Source organism: Anser anser, assembly GCF_964211835.1.
Source record: "Anser anser genome assembly, chromosome: 1".
NCBI classification, from domain to species: Eukaryota; Metazoa; Chordata; class Aves; order Anseriformes; family Anatidae; genus Anser; species Anser anser.
In genome coordinates this window covers 154182403-154203268 of record NC_139720.1, presented here as the reverse complement: position 1 = coordinate 154203268, position 20866 = coordinate 154182403, and the positions used below count along the sequence as shown (strand labels likewise).

At 36.3% G+C, this 20866-nt stretch overlaps 1 protein-coding gene across 9 annotated transcripts in view; it reads right to left on the bottom strand.

Annotated features, from left to right (window-relative positions):
• The window catches only part of FGF14 (fibroblast growth factor 14), a 415734-nt gene that overhangs the window by 137028 nt on the left and 257840 nt on the right, over positions 1-20866 (bottom strand). The window contains exons 1-2 of one of the 9 annotated variants that reach the window (XM_083831568.1): positions 8711-19637; positions 8139-8381 (exon numbers count right to left, since the gene is read on the bottom strand). The exons of 5 other annotated variants lie outside the window; for them this stretch is intronic. In XM_083831568.1, coding sequence (XP_083687694.1) covers positions 8139-8331 — 193 coding nt within the window. In that variant the 5' untranslated portion in view covers positions 8332-8381; positions 8711-19637. Of the gene's footprint in view, positions 1-8138; positions 19640-20866 lie in introns of those variants that run through there. 3 more of the 9 variants (XM_083831573.1, XM_083831564.1, XM_083831574.1) reach the window with 3 other exon arrangements.

The window sequence follows — 20866 nt, the reverse complement described above, 5'->3', positions numbered from 1 at the left end:
TGTATTTGTTCTGATTACATATCAAGACAAGTGAAAGAAGGAAATAGAGCAATGAAGTTTAAGAGTTCATTTATTTCGTAGTAACTTCAATACAGATTACAGTGGTAAATGTTTCAGCTCATCAGAATTTCATATGAAGAGATACAAACCACTAATTAAGGTAAAGGAATTCAAGTCTCAGTTATACATAAACTACACAGATGAAAATTAGAGAAACGTGTTTAATCTGGGACATTGACAATGCATAAGGTAGTTAAGCGTGTGAATTATTAAATGCTCAGTAAATGTTGCAAGATTTTGGACAAGTCATGAACTATAATCTGTGAACTACACAGTTTAGCTTACAAGAAGGAGTAACTGGAGAAAAAAATATTATTTCATTACAATTATGAACATATCAATTTATTAGAAAGCTGTTCTTAAATACAAAAAAGAAGAAAAAATCATGGATTAAAACAAATATAACTCCCCCCACCCAAATACTCAATTTATTTATCCTCTAGCAAACAGAATATTCTTTACGAATTACCAATAAACTTCATACACAAAAATTGTTCTTATGCGAAGAACACTGTTGGAAATTCTGGAAAGAAAATGTAAGTATCATACTGAAATAGACTTATTGTTGGTAAAGTACTCACTATTTCACTACAGTGTGCTTTTTAAAGAGCACTAACATAGTATAGGTATTATAGATATATAATTTTTACACACACATATATATAGACATATATAAACCAAAAATATACTACTCATGATCGCAGAAGTCTGAAGCAAATACTTCTCTTCCAAAGATATCTTTCATTCATGCTATGGAAAACGCTACAATAAAAGCTTAGCATATTTAGAGGAAAATCTATTGCTCCAGTTTTATACTGGTAATTAAGAATATGGATATCTATAATGCTCTAGAAGTACACATTCTCACAAAAACACGTAGAAATACCTATAATGTGTTATTCCATTAAGTGAGACCTTTGTAGCAGCTCCTAGCTCTAAGTTCATAGTTCCATAAGAATCTTTACTGTGAAGAAACCTGCTAACCTTCTAAGTCTAATGTATCTGTTGTTTGCAAAGTGACTTCAAAATCAGTAACAAAAGCACCCTGAGGCTTGAAAAGTCCTTTTTCACTGGGACATGAAATTTCATTCAGATTTACATGCACAATGAACCATTAAAAAAAAAAGAGAGAGACTGATTTTAAAAAGATCATTACTTTCTTTCTCACATTTGCACTAAAACATAAAAATAAAAAATAAATCCCTTAAAATAGTCTAGCAACCAAAAATATATGTTTTGTGGAGCCAGGCTTTAAAGTAACAAAGCAGCAGCAGCTACACATTAGCTACATCCTGGAGATTACAAAATAATGTAGAAAGCTTTGAAATGTAAATGATAATTAAATACTTTAGAAGGATTTTTTTCTTTTTTTTTTTTAACTTCTACAGAGAGAAAGACTGTGCTCTTGTGTTTCATTGTATGGAATTATTCTTACATGAAATAAAACTCTTGACAATATTTAAACAAATGCTGAATTCCATCATTTAGTTATGCTGATTACTGCCCATCGCTATTCTAAACCTGATTCATTTACAGGAAATTCATAGCACTCTAACTCTGGTGCCTTTGAAAAGTTCTACACCTGGGCAAGGGATTACAAGCAAGACTATGGATTTAATTAAATTGTTTAATTTAGTTACATCCTAGAGATTATCCTTTATCTTAGAGCAAGGATATACTTCACATTCCCATTTCAGTCAACTTTACCTAGCTTCATCCACGGAAACCTTACTAAGATAGACAATACCATTTTTATTAGCTTGTGTTCGCCATTTTACGAAATGGCAACAGAAACAACCTTGCATCCTGAAAACCTTGGGGGAAAAATGTTTCTGTATGTTTTTCAACATAGTACATCCATTCAAATTTTATATCGACCTTTTATCACTTATTTTATTTTTATGTTAGCTTTTCTTTGAAGTGCCCAAATTATCCACCTTTTTTGTTTACATATTTATTTATCTATACAAACATAAATTATGTAATGTCACATATTTCAGGATATGCCAAAACCATCTATTGTTTGGAAGAGAATCAGAATTTGAGTTCTGAGTTTGACTTCTACCTACCTCTAACTTGTTCCAGTTATGTATTGCTAAATCCAAGCACCAAAAGCAGCTAGATTCTAACACCAGGAAAGGATACGTTCCCTATTTCTCACTTCCATAAAAAATATATTGGAAGATCCAAACTTCAGCACATTAAGGTTACTCTCTGATTTATATAATTGAAATGCAAAACTAAATGTAAACAAACTTTATGGTCTACAACACAATGAAAATAGGTTGCAAATTTGAGGTCACAATAGAGAAACTCAGGGCTTTACTAATTTTCTCATCCTTTTCTACTACAAAATATAGCATTGTCTATTCCTTGTATTTTCACACCACTCAGAGTATGGCAGAACGTAAGATCTGAATTAGCACTAATTACTGTAAAGAACAAAAATGTACCAGTTTCAAAGAGTCTCAGAAAAAACTGATGTCACAGTAAGAATGTATGCAATTGGGGTATATCATCCTATGTATTACTAACTCTCTAATATTTGCCAAAGGTAAAAATGAGCTTACATATAACCAACTAAGGCAGGCCTCTATTCACTTGTTCAAAAAAAAAGGTATCTCATCTCACAGTTCTGTGCATTCTTATCAGTTATGTTTAAACTCTAAATTGAAAGACTTTAACAGCAAAGTTTTCTGCAGTAAACATTTTGACTGTTAGCTCTGTATTTAAATTTATTACTGCCACTAATAGATCAGTGGAACTAATAGATCATATATTTTTAAAAGTCTTTAAATACAGCACAAAAAACTGACCTCACCTACAATGTTTCTATCAGTATATTACCATGAAACAGAAACTGCCTGTACTGAAATCTCCCTTAATATAACACTTAACCAGATAAATTATTTCTGTAATAAGTTTAATAGGTACAATACCTGATACACCTTCTAAAAACAAAACAAACAAACAAACAAACAAAAAAAAAGAGAAAAAAAACAGAACACTATGTGTGGAATGAAAGTGCCTGAACTTTGGAGATCCAGCAAGAGCTCACAAGAATAAAGAGCTAATTTGCAAATGAAAAGTCAAGTCAGCAATTACAAAGTGTAGAGTGTGAAAAGCGATGATTGTTTATAGGAAAAGTGAAATTTGTTTTCTTCCAATTTTACATGTACTCCAGATAAGCAAAATTCCTGAGGCAAATAAATGTAGACCAATGTTTATCAGGAAGAAAAAATGATAAAAAATACACAGTCCTTTACAGATGAAACAAGCAAGGAATTCAAGCCAAAACAACTATGATTTCAAAGAAATCTTAACATACAACTACTACCGAACAGAATGTTTAGAAAACATACATTAAAATACTTACTGCTCTCTGAAATTATCTGATTTCTACTTTCAGCATAATATTTTAAGATATACTATGTTTATAGTTATGTTTTTCTACTCGCTTGACATTAAGATAAGAAATAATTTGAAATAACTTTGGTACAGCACTACATGTAGGTTAAAGGCCCACAAAATTCTTTCACTAATGTTTGAGATATTCTTAAAAACCAATGGTCCCTAAAATTATGTTACCATTTAAAAGTTCTCTTTCCCAATTTCCTCTCAAAAACCTCTCATTCATCACTTTTAGAGCCACTAAGACCAATTCAGTATAAAAGAATTACAGTCCAGCCATTATTAAATTTCTTTTTAAATCCTCTGTTAGCAAGAACAGAGTCTATATGAAATACTGAATGTATGGAAAAGAAAACTTGACACTCTGTCTAGCAGACCACACATTTAAAAAATAAATTTTAAATATGCTTATATTTTACATAAGAAATAGAGTATTTATACATTTTCAATTAGTGATGAGCATTCAATCCCTCGAATAGATAAAAAAAAGATTTTAAAATAAATGTTCTTTTATATACACTGTTGAGATGAGGTCATTAGTTCCATAAGGGTTGTGGGTTAACCAATTTCATTAGAAGAAAAATATTTAAGAATTAGCAACATTAGCTAAACACCCAGCAAAAACACCTGCATTTTCTAGGTTTTATACTAAGACAATGCAGAAACCGTGGGCTTTACTGAGCTGTTAAGAATAATTAACTCCAGAGACAGTCACACAGGAAAGTGCAGCTACAGGTTGTGGTCCAAAGAAACTTCAAACAAGCCAAATCATCCAAAGATTGGAGTTAATGGATTGGAATTCTATGCAGGTTCTTAAGTTTCTGGAAACGAGGCATGTCCACATACATTCCATTTATATCATTCTACATGTAACGAGAACTAAAAACTACTTCAGGCATTATGTCTATGGGGAATTATCTATATCCAAAATTATGGGCCACTCCCACATATGCCTCAAAACATTAATTGAAATTCTGAGGATTTTTCCAAAAATGCTTTCTTTGGAGAATTAAATTACCTTTGTAGATGCAATAAAATCTAATCAGTGCATTTTCTGAACATGTTCCCTGGGTTTCTCTTTCTCATAAATATTAATATAGAAAATCAGAGGCCAAGTCATTCCAGAATTTATACACTGTATGTATAAATTTAGAACTCTAAATGTGGTATTAACACAGAGAAACACTAAACATTACACTTGGTTTTTAATACATTTAAATGTTGCATATTTTCCAGTAAAATAATCTCAAGAGACTTAATTAAACAAATGATGACTGTTCAGATTAGCAAAGAAGCTACATTTGAAGATGAAAATATACACTAAGAAGTCAGAATTTGCACTTAGTGGTAATCATACGTTTTTAATCTCTGTACACTGTAGGTGCATGAGGTAAAGTACTGGCTTTTGTTTTCTTCCTGTTACTGGATAGTCCCAGGTTATATTAGGTTATTTCCCATAACGACCTAAAATTTTGTCTGTCAAGCATTCCATTTGTGATTATATTAACATAAATTGGGAAACAATTGGAATTGAACAATCTCTAATCCAGAAGAAGAGGACGATTTATAATTAATTGATGTCTGGCATCAATGTCAGGCAAGATCTTGGCTTCATGGCTACCTGAAAATTAATGACAATGATTTCTTCTGCAGATGACAAGTAGAATAAAATGAAGATGAGATAAATTTGAAATATCATAATACTAAGCAATATGAACCCAAGCTGTCTGGTGAATGAAAGTGGTTTCATCTATTCAGTAGCTTACCAGACAAGTTTTTCACAGAAATCACTTTGATTACCAGTCTAATTCATTAGCCAAGTTTTAGAAAAGCTGTTTAAAATTACCACTGCATCTATCACTGGAGCCAGTATATAAGCAAATAAAAATACTACCCTTTACCCTGAGTGAGTTCCTGGATCTTTCTTTTATGCTACCCTTCCTAAGTGTTAGTCTTCCAAAACATATTTCTAAAAGAAGAACTATGCACAGAAAATTAGTCACGACGGAAAAAATATCACATTCAATTAGATATGCATATGATATTATTGTGTTATATATTTGTAATAACTTGATTTGTACACAAGTAAATCCCACTCAGCAAAAGTATTAAAGGCATTTTTAAAGAAGAGGCATTTTTAAAGAAGAGTTTAGAAATAAAGAGTATTTTCAAAAGTTTGCTAACATCTTGGTAAGTGTGCATACATTGTGTTTAAGTATTTGTCTATCACGTACATATGTATATACAAGAGAAAATGTATATTTTGAATTCAAAAAGCAGCATATCTAGGTTTTGCTGTCTATTTTAAAGATGGGTAGACATTTATTTTTCATATGGAAGTACTTTACAAAGCAAAACACTTCTAACTCCATGTGTCTAGCTTTTACTGATATATGTTAAAGATATTTTATATATACTTCTACACTTCCATTGAACTGAATGAAGAAGCTACAGATTGTTTGTCACATTTCGGTTATCTCATTTTTCACAATGTTCTCATGACACTCTGTATATCATCTACATAAGATTTATTTGTCAGAATTCCATAGTGCCTTCCTGACAACAGATGTTTTGAAATGCGTCCTGTTTTGCTTGGCAAAGACTTATTCGGTTGGGTTTGACAGTAAATTTCAGTGAGGAATTCAGCAATCATTTAACTCTGGTTAGGTAAACTAACTCTGGTTAGGTAAACTAAAAAGTGACTCACATAAATATTAATTTCTATATGAATTGCACATTTAAAGCAACCAACTTGTTTAATTGTTTCTTCAGCTTCCCTCCTAATAGCATACAAATTTGAATCCACAGGTACTCCAAATATCAGTCTATGAATCATGAAAAGTAAAGTTCATACACAGTAAAAGGCATAATAGTATTTTTTCAGAAGGAATTATTGGATGAACAGTAATTCCAAGACCTTAGCATAAATAAATGAACTTCACCATATCTCCATTTGAATGATTCTTAGAGGAAATTAGGTTTGATGCAACAGACTTTACAAGTGAACAGCCCTTATTCCAATCATTCTTTTAGAATTCATCTGTATGAGTGGTATGGGTTACAGGTAAGATATATACTAACCAAATTCCCTTATTCAAGTGTGACACAAAGTGCCTTATGAAAAAGGAATGAATGAATAAGGATGAGTTTGGAAGTCTCTTTTAAGCTTCATCCTTCCTAAGAAAATGTTTGCATTTCAGTGCTGAGAGGCACTCATCGCGTCCTCAAACTGTAATATAGTCAAATGCAGAGTTCTCCCCCAACTAAAACTGAACAGGTGGTTCAGAACAATTGTTCAGTTAGGAAATCCTCCTAAACTTGTTCTCATGCACAAATATCACATACATAAATCCACCATTATAAACCAAGTACTCTAGTCTTCTTATGAAGTCTAGTCTTCTCTCACATGCAGACTACCTAAAAATAAGCCTGCATCGAATTTACCACTGACATGCAGGGAGAGTGATAACTCATCTTCCCAGTATCACTTATCACTTTACTATCTAAAAATGGCAAGATTTAGCTTACATTAGAAGTTATAAGAAATAATTCTTATAGTAATAGAGCCATGTAAAAATAAAATTGGATTTATTATGACAATGTATGATATTTCAAATATGAAGCATGGGAAAAAAAAAAAGAGATTGATTAGGGCAGATCATTAATTGTGCTTCTTAAAATTACCTTCCAAGCCAGCTTAAAAAGGAGATATAGTATACATACCAAACTACAACACATGGTGGCATTCTCTAATGTAACAGTATAGCTTGCACTTCATCATTGACTGGTATTATCCATGTTTTGAGTTATACTTAAGATTGTCACTCTTCATGATACAATTCTTTTGTTTTAAAACTACTTGTTTCCTGAGAATGAGTACAAAATAAGTCATCACAAGTTCTGAACACTGTTGAATATTGAGTATCACAAAATAAGAACAACTAGGGAAGTCGTGTTATTGCTTAACTCCTTTTATGCCTAGTGTCCAGACACAAAGTAGTGATAAAAGGCAGTCCCTGAGGTACCGGGTTTAGACATGTTGGGCTTGTTGACTACTTGCCATCTACCCAGGACTGTCTGCCAAACTTCCTCATCTCTACTCAGAGGCCCTAACTCGGAAAAGCAGTGGGAAGGCAGACACACAGAGGGGGCTGCAAACATGGGCTCCCAAGGCTGCCAACCATGACATATTTCTTACTTTCGTAATTCGGAAGTTACCGTTTCCTGCTGCTCAGGGCAGCTGGAGTGGGCACCGCTACAGGCTGTATGGCAAAACCACTCGAGCAGCTTAACAAAGGGACTCATTAGCGACGGTTCCCTCGAATTGTCTTCCCAGACACCGGACACATGGAAGGCTTTACGCGCCGTTTACTATTCGTCCTTACAACCACACCAAAAAAAAAAAATTAAAAAAAAAATCAAAGGGAGAAAGGGAGATGCGGTGATGCGGGTGGGGTAAGGCGACTCGCCGCAAGCCGCCACCTCGCCCAAGGAGACCCCCGGAGCCCCGGCTCCCGCGGCCGGAGCCCAAACCCGAGGCTGAAAGGAAGCCCCGGGAGGGGGCAGCCGGAGCCAGGGAGGGGCTCCCCTCGCCCGGGAAGTTTGTGGCCACGGGTCGCCCCCGCCCGCCCGCGCCCCCCTGGCTGCTCCCGGCCCCAGGGACGCACCTTGGCGCCGCAACCTCCGCTTCTTGAGCCCGAAGATGCGGACCTTGGAGAAAATGTCCACCAGGTTGCCGTTGCAGAGCCCGCGGTTCTTGCTGGGGCTGTTCCGCCTCCTGCTGGCCGAGGGCCGGTCCCAGTGCTGCTCCCTCGCCTGCCGCTTCTGGCGGATCAAGCCGCTGGCGATGGCCGCTGCCATGGCTGCTCGCCGGCTCGCCCGCGACGGGCAGGGGGGCGGGCGGCGGGGCGCTCAGCCCCGGCGGGGACCCATCCCCGGGGGCAGCGGGCTAGCGAGAGCCTCCCTCCTTCCCTCCGGGACGAGGGGCGGCTGCAGGGGGGAAGCACCCCCACCCCGCTACCCCGCGGGAGCTGCGCTGCCGCCGGGGGTCACCGCATGGGCGCCCCGCCGCCCTGCCCCGGCGGCTGCGGGCGGAGGGGCGCGGAGCGAGGCGGGCTCGGGGCAGAGCAGCGCTCCGCGGAGCCCTGCTCGGGCCGGGGGCTTCGTCTCCCCCCGCCCCGGTTGCCCCCTCTCAGCCCTGCGCTGCCGCCGCCCGCTCGCCCGCCGCTGCCATCGGAGCGGCTCCGGGCGGCTACCGCCGCCACCTCTTGCAGGCTCCCGCCTGATGATTGCCAAGTGCTTCGGAAATCAGCATCTGGAGAGAGCAGTCTCCTTCTCCTGGGAGAGCTGTAATCACAGCTCTTCAGTCCCACCCCGCTCCAGCCTCCCTACACACGCACACGCACACACACACCGCACACACACGCACCGCTGGAGCTTTTTTGTCCTCCCGAGCCGAGGGGCGGCGAGGGTAAAGGGGATGGAGGAGGGACGGGAGAAAGGCAGGAGAATAAAGAAAAAGGGCCGAGGGGCGGGGGGTGCCGTTGACGTCTTTTTCTTGGGGGAAACGGCGAGTTCCCAGCGGATCCCCCACCAGCAGCCGCTACTCCCCCTTTAGCTCTCCGGGGTGCTCCCTCAGACACCCTCGCAAACACGTACACCTTCACGCCAGCTACCTCGCACTCCCTCCGACACCTTCGCGACGGCTCCCTGCCGCCCTGCATCCCCCGACACCTTCCCTCACACCCCCCCCGAGCCTCCCTGGGCGCCGCCCGGCTCTGCTGCCCGCAGCCAGGGCACGGAGGAGGATGGGGAGGGGGTCTCCGGCGGGGATGCCGACTGAGCAACCCCCTCTGCTCGCCAAACGAAGCACGAAGCCCGGGAACGGGGGTGAGCGGCGGTGACCCGCCGACAGAGCCGACCAGCCAAACCAATCCCCCACCAGGCGCGGCTTTACACAGGTATCTCCTCTGTGCCCAAGCCGGAGATGCTCTGGGGGCAGAGGACGGCGGGGAGGAGGACCGCGGTCCCTGCAGGGCAGCCCGCCCCGCCGCAGCCCCCCTCCCGGCCAGCCCGCCCGGAGCCGGGCAGGGCACACGGGTGCGCCTCGCACGGTGGCGGTCCCACGGGCAGGGGGGTCCTGTCGCATGGGAAGGATTCAGAGCAGTGAGAAAGAAACACTCCTACGCAGCCGAAGGGACCTTCCACCGAAACCAGAATGCGCTCAAGGTCTATACCAAGACTATACCAAGAGCAGACTTTTAACTCGGAACGTAATCTGTTTTCGGAGGTTCCAGAAATGATGAAGGATTTCCCTAGGGCACCCACAAACAGACACAGCAGGTAGATTTATTGATCACCATCATAATGTAAAATTATTTCTTAGCGTTTTTCATAATCTACATCTTGGAGCCCTTGAGCAGTCACTAGTCAAGCTTGTTAGATACTGAGTCTCTGCCCCAATGAGTTCACAAACAACACAGGTAGTAATTACTAGGTAAAATATCACTACTCATCCTTTTTCTTTCTTTATTTTTTTTCATGTTGGGTCATCTCCCATTTCAAATAAGGGCTCAATGTTTTTCAGGTTTACTTTCTGCTAGTCTGATGGTGAAACTTCCTGAAGTTGTAACTAAATACAGAAATAATGTAGAGTTATCCTACAGAGAAAGGCTTGCACAGGCAGGTACAACGAAACGAACATATAGCTTTTATACTCTCGTCAAAGTGCTCTACTTTCTAGTTAGATGCCTTTTTCAAAAAAATAAGTCAAACAAAAACAACTAAAAGGATTGAAGTGTAAATATGCATCCAGAATAATTCACGTCTAGAATATTTCACTGTTTTTCGATATAGAACCTGTAGGTGTATTGTAAACACGTAGGTTCTTGTTTCAGTGGAGGCTTCAGCATCTCCGATATTGACCATTATTTCCTACATCTTTTAATCTATGAAGGACTATTTTTATAAAAAGGGCAAAAGTTTATGAAAGGAACTCCCTTATACAGGGATTTTGTATTAATTCTAGACCAACTAGGAGCAGAACATGCACAATCGGATCTGGATAATACATTTAAATTCTATTTAAAAGTGTCTCTAAAGAGATTCAGCTAAAACACTCACACTGGATTTTCCGTCTGGCAGTTTTTACAGAGCAGCAATTTCCTTACAACTGCTACAATTACCTTAACTAATGCAATTAAAGTGAGGGCTATTTTTTAGTTTTTTTTTTTAGTTTTTTTTTTTTTTTTTTACTTTTACATTTGACTGTGCTAGTTTTGCATTAGGCTTCTTTTTTTTTTTTTTTTTTTTTTTTTTTTCCCCATATTTCCCAGGAAGCGGGCAAGACACAGTGCTGCCTTCTGTAGGTCTTTGTCCAGGTGTAGGTGCTCCAGCGGGGCTCCCACCGGCCCGGCTCGGCCCCTGCCTTCAGCACCATGGACAGCCGCAGGAAGCCCGACGGCGGGTGGCCCTGGGACGTCGTCCCCTGCCTACAAGGGAGGAGGTTACAGGACACAGCCCACAGACCTGGCTCCTGGCTCCAAACAAAGGAAGGAATGAGAGGGACTGAAATAAAGCCCATCCCACTGTTATCTTGAATTTTCAGAGGAATTTAGAAATGGTATACAAACAGCCCTAATTTTTGTGTGTGAGACTCCCTCTGTAAAGTAAGTTCCACGTTCTTTTGCCCTGTACTATCCATGATACTATACACTCTATATTATCTATTACTCTTATTCTATTTCCATAGTTTCCTTCAAATACTGGACCTTTGCCAAAACACCCTAACATTTATCAATATTATGATGCTCGGGGTCATGGCCAAAGAATGAAGATGAAGATGGGCAGTATGCCTATAGACAAGAGAAAATGTGTTTCTTAATGCAGAGATCAAAAACAATAGCTTTCCACTTGCATCTCAGAAATGCAGAGCAGTTGTTTACTGTTTGAGGTTTTGCAAAGAAAACTCAAGAGAGCCATCTGCTGTCTTAACCTGTGATAAAATGTGTGCAATTCTAGTCAACGAGAAGCTTTTCCTAACAGATGGATTGGAGAAGTAGGAACATATCTGCTATCTTAATGACTAGTAAATGCATAAGATTATGCATTGAGGACAAATGGAAATATCTCAGTTATAACATTTGCTACATTAAAATAGAGTTTTATTTCTGATTAACAAAATTCTCAATGTGCAAACAAATGATTTAAAGCAAAAGAGGGAATTTTCAATACTCTTCATTTTTCCATCTGTTCATTTCTAACTACTAACTTATCATAGCTTTCGGGAGTCTACTAAAATAATAATAAAAAATAAATAAATAAAGATTTTTTAAAATTACTTGTTTTAATGAATTTTTGAGAAAAGCATTCACCATATAAAATGTATGTCAAATACTTGTTTTACCATATATTAAGATATGAAACCATATTTTTTTCTTAATTTTATTTTTGTCTATATTTCTAGGGACAAAACTTTTCCCATTTCATCTAATTTTAAATGTAAATTATAATGTGTCATTTTCAGGCATCAAAGTTTAATAAGTGAAAATATACACCATTAATATTTGTGTATATTCATGTACTAGTGGTACATAGAATGTTTTTATAGGAGCTTCCATTTTAAAAAATAAGATTCTATACTTTAAATTGTATCCTAACATAGATCTATAGGCTGCAAAATTTACAGAATCAAAACCGTCAAACTGTCATCATTATGGTTTGAAAGCTGTGTTCCTCTCTCTCTCTCTCTTTGTCCACTTTGTGTATGTTCTCAATTGTTTTGGATAAGGTTACAAGCTACAGGTTCATTTCTGGCCAGTACAGGTATGAAGACTGTTCTTCCTTTCATAATTCATTTCAATATAAACAAAAAGGTATTACCATAGGTATGTTTCCACCTACACAAACTCAGCCCATGTTTCCTCCTCCCAGATACCCTGAAACCATTCCACATATCAAAAACAAACAAATAAAATCAGAAAAAATGCACCCTAAGAAAAATACCCCGAAGTCCTAACAAGCATAGATTTTTCTAGAAGTGTAAAATGCCAGATTATTTGATTGCTGCTAAAGATGATTAGCATTTAGATGAGAGCTAATTTTTATTACATTTTATGGCCAAGAGTAGACAAACACAGCCTGCTTACCTGGTTAAATAACTTAGAACGTGATGCTGTAAATCTATCTTATTTTATATTCTAGAAGCAATTAGTCAAGTATTGTGAATCTAGAAGTTCTTTTGGACTCTGAAGAGCTGAAGATCATTTTGTATCCCTGAAAAAGCAATTGTTATTTTTTTTAAGACAGTCTGTGCTATAGTTGCAAAGAAGATTAATTCCTTACCCCTTAAGCTTTCTTTCAAACTGGGAAGGCTTCTCTGGGAGTAAAAGTACCTGTCTAGTCATAACAATAGCAAGGTATGCGTAAAAGTACATCTGGGCAATTGAGAAATTTTAATGTCATTCCAAGAAAAGATGTCTCAGCAGTGAAAAATACTTGTTTATAAATTCTGAAGGATGAATTGAATCAACATTCCAGTATGTTCAGTGAGACAGCAGACTGATTACCACAGTGCTAGGCTTCTGATTCTGAACATTTGTCAGTACTGATCAAAATTATTAAAGGTTGCTGATAATTTTGGTGGAACATAATTCAAGTGTCTAAATTCAATTTACATATCAAATCAAATACCTATCATACTTATCAAATTCTGCATAATGAAATGGCAAGGAAAATTGATACAGTTTTATGGAAAGGATTATTCATGTAACTACAAACTTGTATCTGCCTGAGGTATGCAATGTGTTTATACAGAGGGGAGAGTGGGTGTTGGAAAGCAACAGTAACTTCTAATTCTTTATTTATTTTTCTTGGAGGACAAAGCTAGAACAAGAGATATAACTGAATGACTTGAATAAGACAGAAGAAATATATCCGAGGGTTTACTCTATAGGCAGCTGGGTGTTTAGTTTTTAAACATTAACAACATAGAAAAATATTTGTTGACATAAAAGGCCATATTTGTTGAGAACATACCAGTATGAACATATGAAATGATAGATAATAAATGTTTTTTTTTTTTTTTTTTTTTAGAAAGCTGAAGTGCTTTCCATGCTTATAATAAGATGAATATTGTTAAGCAATGAGGTTTAAACAGTTTAAATTAGTTCAGTTTTATGTGTTCATGCATTATTGTCAACCTATCCAAAGACAATCCACTGTGAAGTGCTTCAATTTAAAATCCTTAATGCCCCCAAACACTTGATGCTGATTAGACTTAGTATTAGTAAACTTAGACATTAGTATTAAGAATGAAGTTTATTAAACATGCTAATATACTTCAGAATTTGCATATCTGTGCTTTTACACTGCTCTGTATTAAAGGCACTCAGCTTTCATCTCAAGGTGCACTCAAGGAGCCAAATCCATACCTGCTAAACTGTACTGATTGCATATGAAGTCCTATGTAATATATATATATACACACATGTATGTATATTGAAAAAAAGCGAATCCCTTTAAATAAGATGAAAGTAAGTTTCCAGTATGTAGTTTAGAAGACTGCACATGTTTTATCCAACTTCTCCACAGGCTTTAGACTTACTCAACTTTATGTATCCAAATAATTAGACAATCTGTTAATGAGTAATTAAAGTATATACATAAAAAAAAAATCTGCCATGTAAGAAAGTCCTATATTAGGTTGCTGGTTATGCAGAGAACTATCAAAAACTAAACATTAATATGCATAACATATAAGGAAGTAAGAGCCATTATATCAGCTCAGTGCCGATTGCTTAGTTAATGCAACAAATCTTATACATCAACCAATTTTTTCCAAACATGATCTGGGATATATCTGCAGCTCAAAGAAATAAGTACATATATGGTGGTAAGGATTCGGTTTCATTTAGGGAACTGAATAAAATTGTCTGGTAGATGACAAATAGGACAACACTGAATATTATTATTGGGTTGTTTTTTATAAATTACATATTTTGAAATTGCTTAGCCTTGCTTTTGCTTTTTTGACTTTGCTTTCCTTCCTCTCAATAGCGTTGATTATATTGCAGTAATGAGTCTCATGAATAGTGACAACTCAAGGAATATACCTGTTTTAATTGCTTAAATTTTCATGTTCATTTCTGTTTTTCTGTTAGCTAACTCTTCATTCTTCTACAGTGAAAAGAAAAGTGAATAGAGATTCTCACAGTATTTTCACAATTGATCTTACACCAAGATAAGACATACGATTATAGCTCCTAATTTTTAATACTTCTCCTCTGATATCTTTAATGAATATTCCCAGTTTTCATTTTATCTATCCTCTACTTCTGATATCGCTTCTTCTGAGATTAGGTGAACGAAAGATACCACCTGGATTGACAGGAAAATCTGAACAGCACAAAGATCATATGAAGCTCTCCAAGATAACTCACCTGGGTCCAAAACCTATCTCCAACAAATCTCTTTTAAACAACATCTAACAAAAACAATGAAGAAGCAACGACAACAACAACACAAACACACACACACACAAAACAAGACCACTTTAAGGGACAAATCTATAAAAGTAATTAAAAATGAAATACACTGCATTTTCTTCCATGATATCTATATCTATGATTTTAACTTTCCATATTAAATAGTCCCCTTGAAGAGGGATTCTTAAGTACTAATAACAGAATTGCATTGTCTTTTATTTTGTTCACATTGAAGACAGAAAAAAAAAAAAACTGCCACCAAAGTCCTTTAGAAAAGGCTTCAGTGACACAAGCCATAACAACTTTCATTAAAGAAAAAAAAAAAAAGCAACTACACATCTCTAATGCACACAGATACATAAAGCAGTTTAAGTATTAGAGACCTAAAACAGTGATGAGCTTCTTTATTAATTTGTAGTATGCACAGCTTAAATTAACATCTGTTGCATTTGCTTATCTAGCCACAACAGGACTATCTCCTATTTTGCATGAATTCTGAAATAAGCAACATACATTTTGGAACTAACTGAAAGTCACTGCAATGTGAGTCTGCTAAATTTTATTCTATAGAAACAAAAGAAACACCATTCCTGAGAAATATAGTCTCAAGCCTGCAGCGAACTTCCTCTGCAGTTAATACAGTTGACAGAGCATGCCAATATGTAAGCTATTATACCTGCTTGACTTAATACTTCTAAGAGGGCTTTCTACTCTTAAAGCAGTAAAAGAGAAAAAAAAAAATTGCAATGAACTTATTCGCAGCATCTTGAATGGAAGAATGGAATCACCACAAATGTAATTCTTGACACACATTGATTTTTGCTACACAAGTTCTTGAAAAAAAAAAAAAAAAGACCTATAGAAAAGTAGCCATCAATATGAAATTTTCCAACTGCAAAGAAGAAAAAATCTTAGCTCCCTTTATAACTGTAACTTGGGAAATGTTTACCTGCGTACACATATGCGATTGTTCCTTTCATATAATTTGAAATTTATTATATCACGATATTTACTAGTTAATTAGATGATTACTTTCCAACTGATCTCTTCATAGGGGAGTCAGGTCCTTTAGTCTTTTTGCTCATGAAATAAATAACATCAGTGTATACAGACAACACACAATATATACAATTACAAAATATATGAATATGTAAAATCTTACAAAGAATATTTGACACTTGTATATGAAAAGATGTTTGTAAGAATTTGGGATGGTTAGTATGGGGATATTTTTATTCAGATGCCTCGTCTGAGTGACATTTAAAAGTGTATAACCTGTCTGCTCTTTATGCAACATTTAAACCCCTAATTATACACTGAGTTTATATCCTCTGCTTTAAATTATTAGGAAACTCTAAATGCCACCCAAGCAATATATATATATATATATATATGTATATATATATATATATATCTCAAGCTTACTGACATTTTTTTTTGAAAGTCTTCCCTAATACTTATTTTAAATCCTTATATAAGGGTTTCTCACTTTTCTTGGAACAGATATGAATCAATAAGAACATCCCTTCCTTTGGGTTCAGACACAACTGGTAATGTTTTCTATAAAATCCACAGTTGTTTCCTTGTTTCTAAACAAAAAAGTTAAGTGCATTGTTTGCCATTTCTCCTGGAGTAAATCAGTGACAGATATAAATCTTTTTTTTTTTTTTTTATTTATATATTCAGAAGTATCTGACATGATAATGCAATTTATACTAGCATAGGAAGATACTATTGTTTGTGATCCTTAATGTTTCTTTCATTCTGCACTATTTTCATTAATGGAAATTTTTTCTTTGCACTGACATGCTTTGCATTGTTAAGCAAAAAAGCAGAAAAATATTATCTTCCACAAAAATACTAGAAGAAAATTGATTAAAATAATTTTTAGGTACAATACTTTTCTCATCCTCTCTCTGATAATCAATCTACTTTTGCTTTGTTACTCCTATAAATTATCTTATCAGGATAGAGCTCTTAAGCTTTTACTATCTCGTCCTCAATTTTGAAGACACAACAGTTAGTATATCATGAATACTATTCATAAATATAAAAAATACACCTATTTTCAAGTCTTGAAAAAAAATATTACAATGCCTGCTTATGTTACTATGCTGACATTCCTGACTATTAGCTCAAATGCCATAGCATTTATTATTGGCAGCAATCGCATGAATCACTAACATAGTGACCTAGTACTCCTATAATTACCTGAAAAAGTCCAAGAAACCTAAATTATGAAGTATTTCACAATCAAGATTGTTAGCTCATCAAAACTGTTCAACAGGGTATCACTCTAATGCGCAGTGCAATTATCTGATTTGCCAGCAGTGGACACTGTTACTCTAGTTATCTACAGATATATTGGCTGGAGAATAACTTGCAAGACATACTGATAAATTTTTCTTTTATTGCTTTCCCTGATATAAGAACCTAGAATTATTTACAATAGGCAAAAGCTGAATAAAAATTGTATGATAGGGATATATTTCAATATTTTTGTGGCAGCAGATAGATTGTCCATTTCTTTAAATATTTATATATATTTTATTTTAAAGTAATTAAAAAAAAAAAACGACTTACTTACATGGGATTCTTTTTTTCCCCATCATAATCATTTTAGGTCCTAGAAGATGTTCTGATACAGAAAAAGAAAATTCCTTCTTTTCTCTCTTTCACAGAACCATGGTTCTCACAATGAAACTGTAAATCCTTCTAAATGCCTTAATGTTTTGCATTGCTTTTATACAATTTTTATATTTAATGAAATCAGCATGCTAAAAAAAAAAAAAATCTAAACAGTACATTTACTTCAGAAGCCTTTACCAATCCTTGAATAATATAATTGTTCAAAATCTGCAAAGTACAACTCACTGACACTTTTACAGGTACTTTAAAGTTAAGCTGAAGTGTAGACATTGGATAAGGACAGAAAACAGAATCACAGAATCACAGAATTGTCTAGGTTGGAAGAGACCTCCAAGACCATCTAGTCCAACCTCAGCCCTAACACTAACAAGTCCTACACTAAACCATATCACTAAGGGGTACATCTAAACATCTTTTAAAGACCTCCAGGGATGGTGACTCAACCACCTCCCTGGGCAGTCCATTCCAATGCCTAACAACCCTTTCAGTAAAGAAGTTCTTCCTAACATCCAACCTAAACCTCCCCTGGCGCAACTTTAGCCCATAAAGATATAGATACAGATTTACAGATAACTGTAAAACCAACACAGAATGTTGCAGAAGAATTAGCTAGGAATCAACCTAGCTGTTTGGAAGAGAGTTTCTATTCATCTTAGAGACAGAAAGAAAATCTAAGCATTTAAGAAAAGCAATGCACAAGATTAATCACAGATAATAAATATTATCTTCCTAGAGTTAGAACATTTACAGCAAATCACCTTTTTAATCCCCATGTTCAAATACCTCACTAAGCTCCCCCTAAAATTCCTACCAGTCTAGTATTATATAAATGCACTTCTCATGTAAATATATGTGGTATCTTAATAGCATAATGTTCATTGTCTGGCTAATGCAGCTGAAAATTTTCAAATAGGACCTAATAATCTGCTGACAGTATGTATACAGAAGGCACCCAGAAAGTCTCCTAGATCTATGCTTTTTGTCACGTGAAAAGTCAGTTGCAGATCCAACTTTTTTTTTTTTTTAAATAATAATAATCCTTTTAACTGTTGCGTTTGATTTGTAAATTTGTATGAAGAAGTAAGGAGAGGAGCATGCATATTTTCAGTGGTAGGATAGTCTCACAACAACCTAAGACTATTTTGAAATCAACTGAGGAGGTCTGAAATGTTGAAGTGTAGCTTACAGCTGGCAGCATTTCAATACTTAAGAACATTGAGAATTGTCTGGGTCAATGACTCTTGTTCATAGCCTCTTATTAACTAGATAGAAGTGACTTAGAAGCCATCAGTCAGTGGATGAATACAATCAAAGCAGAACTGTCCTACTACATACAGGCCTAGACCGAGAGACCTGCTGAAACTGCTGTCTAGTCCCATCAGCTGTAAAACATGCTCACACTTGAACACAGGTAGGCAGAACACTGTGCTGCCCCAAAGCTCCATTTTCCCAATCCATTCATCTTGAAACTGAACTTGTTACTGGTGTACAGGGTTCCTCATACACAAGTCTTTGAGTCTCATTTGTTACCAAAAGTCTCCAAGTGTATCTTGCTTTGCTCTTCAGTGTTCAGATAAGCAAATGTATTTTTGTGTTTAAAAAATAATAAATAAATATATATATAAGAATTTTCACGAAGTCTCAAAGCTTTTTGATTTAATTCCAGCCCTAGCTTATGCACTACGGCAACTTGCTTTAGCTACAGATGTAAGGAGGAAGATCTAAATTAATACCAGGAAACAGCTTGATGAGTGGAAGCTCTCTTTGATGCAATTCAAAGCTGTGGTCTGTAAATAACAACTGAGTGGTTCTGGCTATGCTACACTGATAAGGAAGAACAGAACTCATTAGAAATGGAACATACTGGCAGCCAAATTGCTGTGAACCATAGCTGCTTGACTAATATTCTCTCTCCAGAGACAAAGTAATACCTTCTGGGCCTTAAAAGACTCAAACATAAACAACCTACACATCATTTATTGTGGAAAGAGATACTTATTGCTGCAGTTTTACACATGTGGAATAGGGTATGCCTAGCTGTAATTATCACTCATATAAATAAATTTTCAATGATTTTGTTTAAAATTATGTTTCACAAAGTAATAGTGCTTATAAGCACCTAATAATAATAATAATTCACATTTTTTAAACTGACTGTTAAAAGCATTTTACACAGGTAGGTCAACTTTCATAGAAATCAATTCATATTATTTTAAATATCCTAATTAAGAACAAGAATAACAACAACAACAAATGAATCAGTCTGTCTCCCAGTATGTTGTGGAAGTTAGGATCAATCTTGTATACAATTTCCTTTGAAAAATATCAGCACCTTGCACACCAACTTCATTATTTCAAGATTTGGCCCATACTTATCTTAAAAAATTTAACATATCTTAAAAAAGCTAACTCAGAATTTTTTTACTACAAGGATAATGGAATTACAGGTATGTTATTTGCATATTCAAACTGAGAACACACAAACATTAAACAGACTGGACAATAAAATAAATGAAGATGTTCTTCATATAAACTGCTGACCAATTTAGTGATCCAAGCAAATTTCAAATCTGGTCAGAAATGAAGGAGGCTTGCTTTCTTCATTCAAAGTATTCATTAAAAAAATGAAACTATTAAAAAAAAAAAACTTTTTGGAAAAGAGAAAATGTCTTTTGCAGACTGAAAATAAACTGGGCTTCCCCCCCTCTTTTCTCCCTCCCACCACCATAGAAATGATAGCATGTGTGCAAAACATGGCAGCAAAATCATAATTATCTATTTTCTAGGTGAGGGTATCATATTGTCACCAATCAGCAAATCTGATATTAGTATAATGGAAATCCAGATCATAACACACATAGCAGAGTTGGAGAAATAGTATCTTTAAGGAATGGTAACATTTCAATGAAAGACATAGAGACTGTTCTAGGAAAAGCCTTGCTCTGTTTGTGCCTTTTTGATGTGCTTCAAACAAACATTAGGACTAGAATCAGTGGACTTGCTGAGCAAATCCCTTTTATAACAATATTACCCCATCATTAACTATCACAGAGTTTGAGTTATCAGGGACCTTCACAGTGTTATTCAACACCCTTTATGTGAAGTCATTTGGCCAATTTTGAGTTGCTGTGTGCAAGACCTACTTTTCTGTATGTTTGTTTGTTTGTTTTTCTGTTTCTAAAGGGAGTAATTAGATTTAGATTCAGAAGCCTAATTCTGTTTTTCTGAAATGCACCTCTAATTCTTAAAGTAAACTAAAGCAT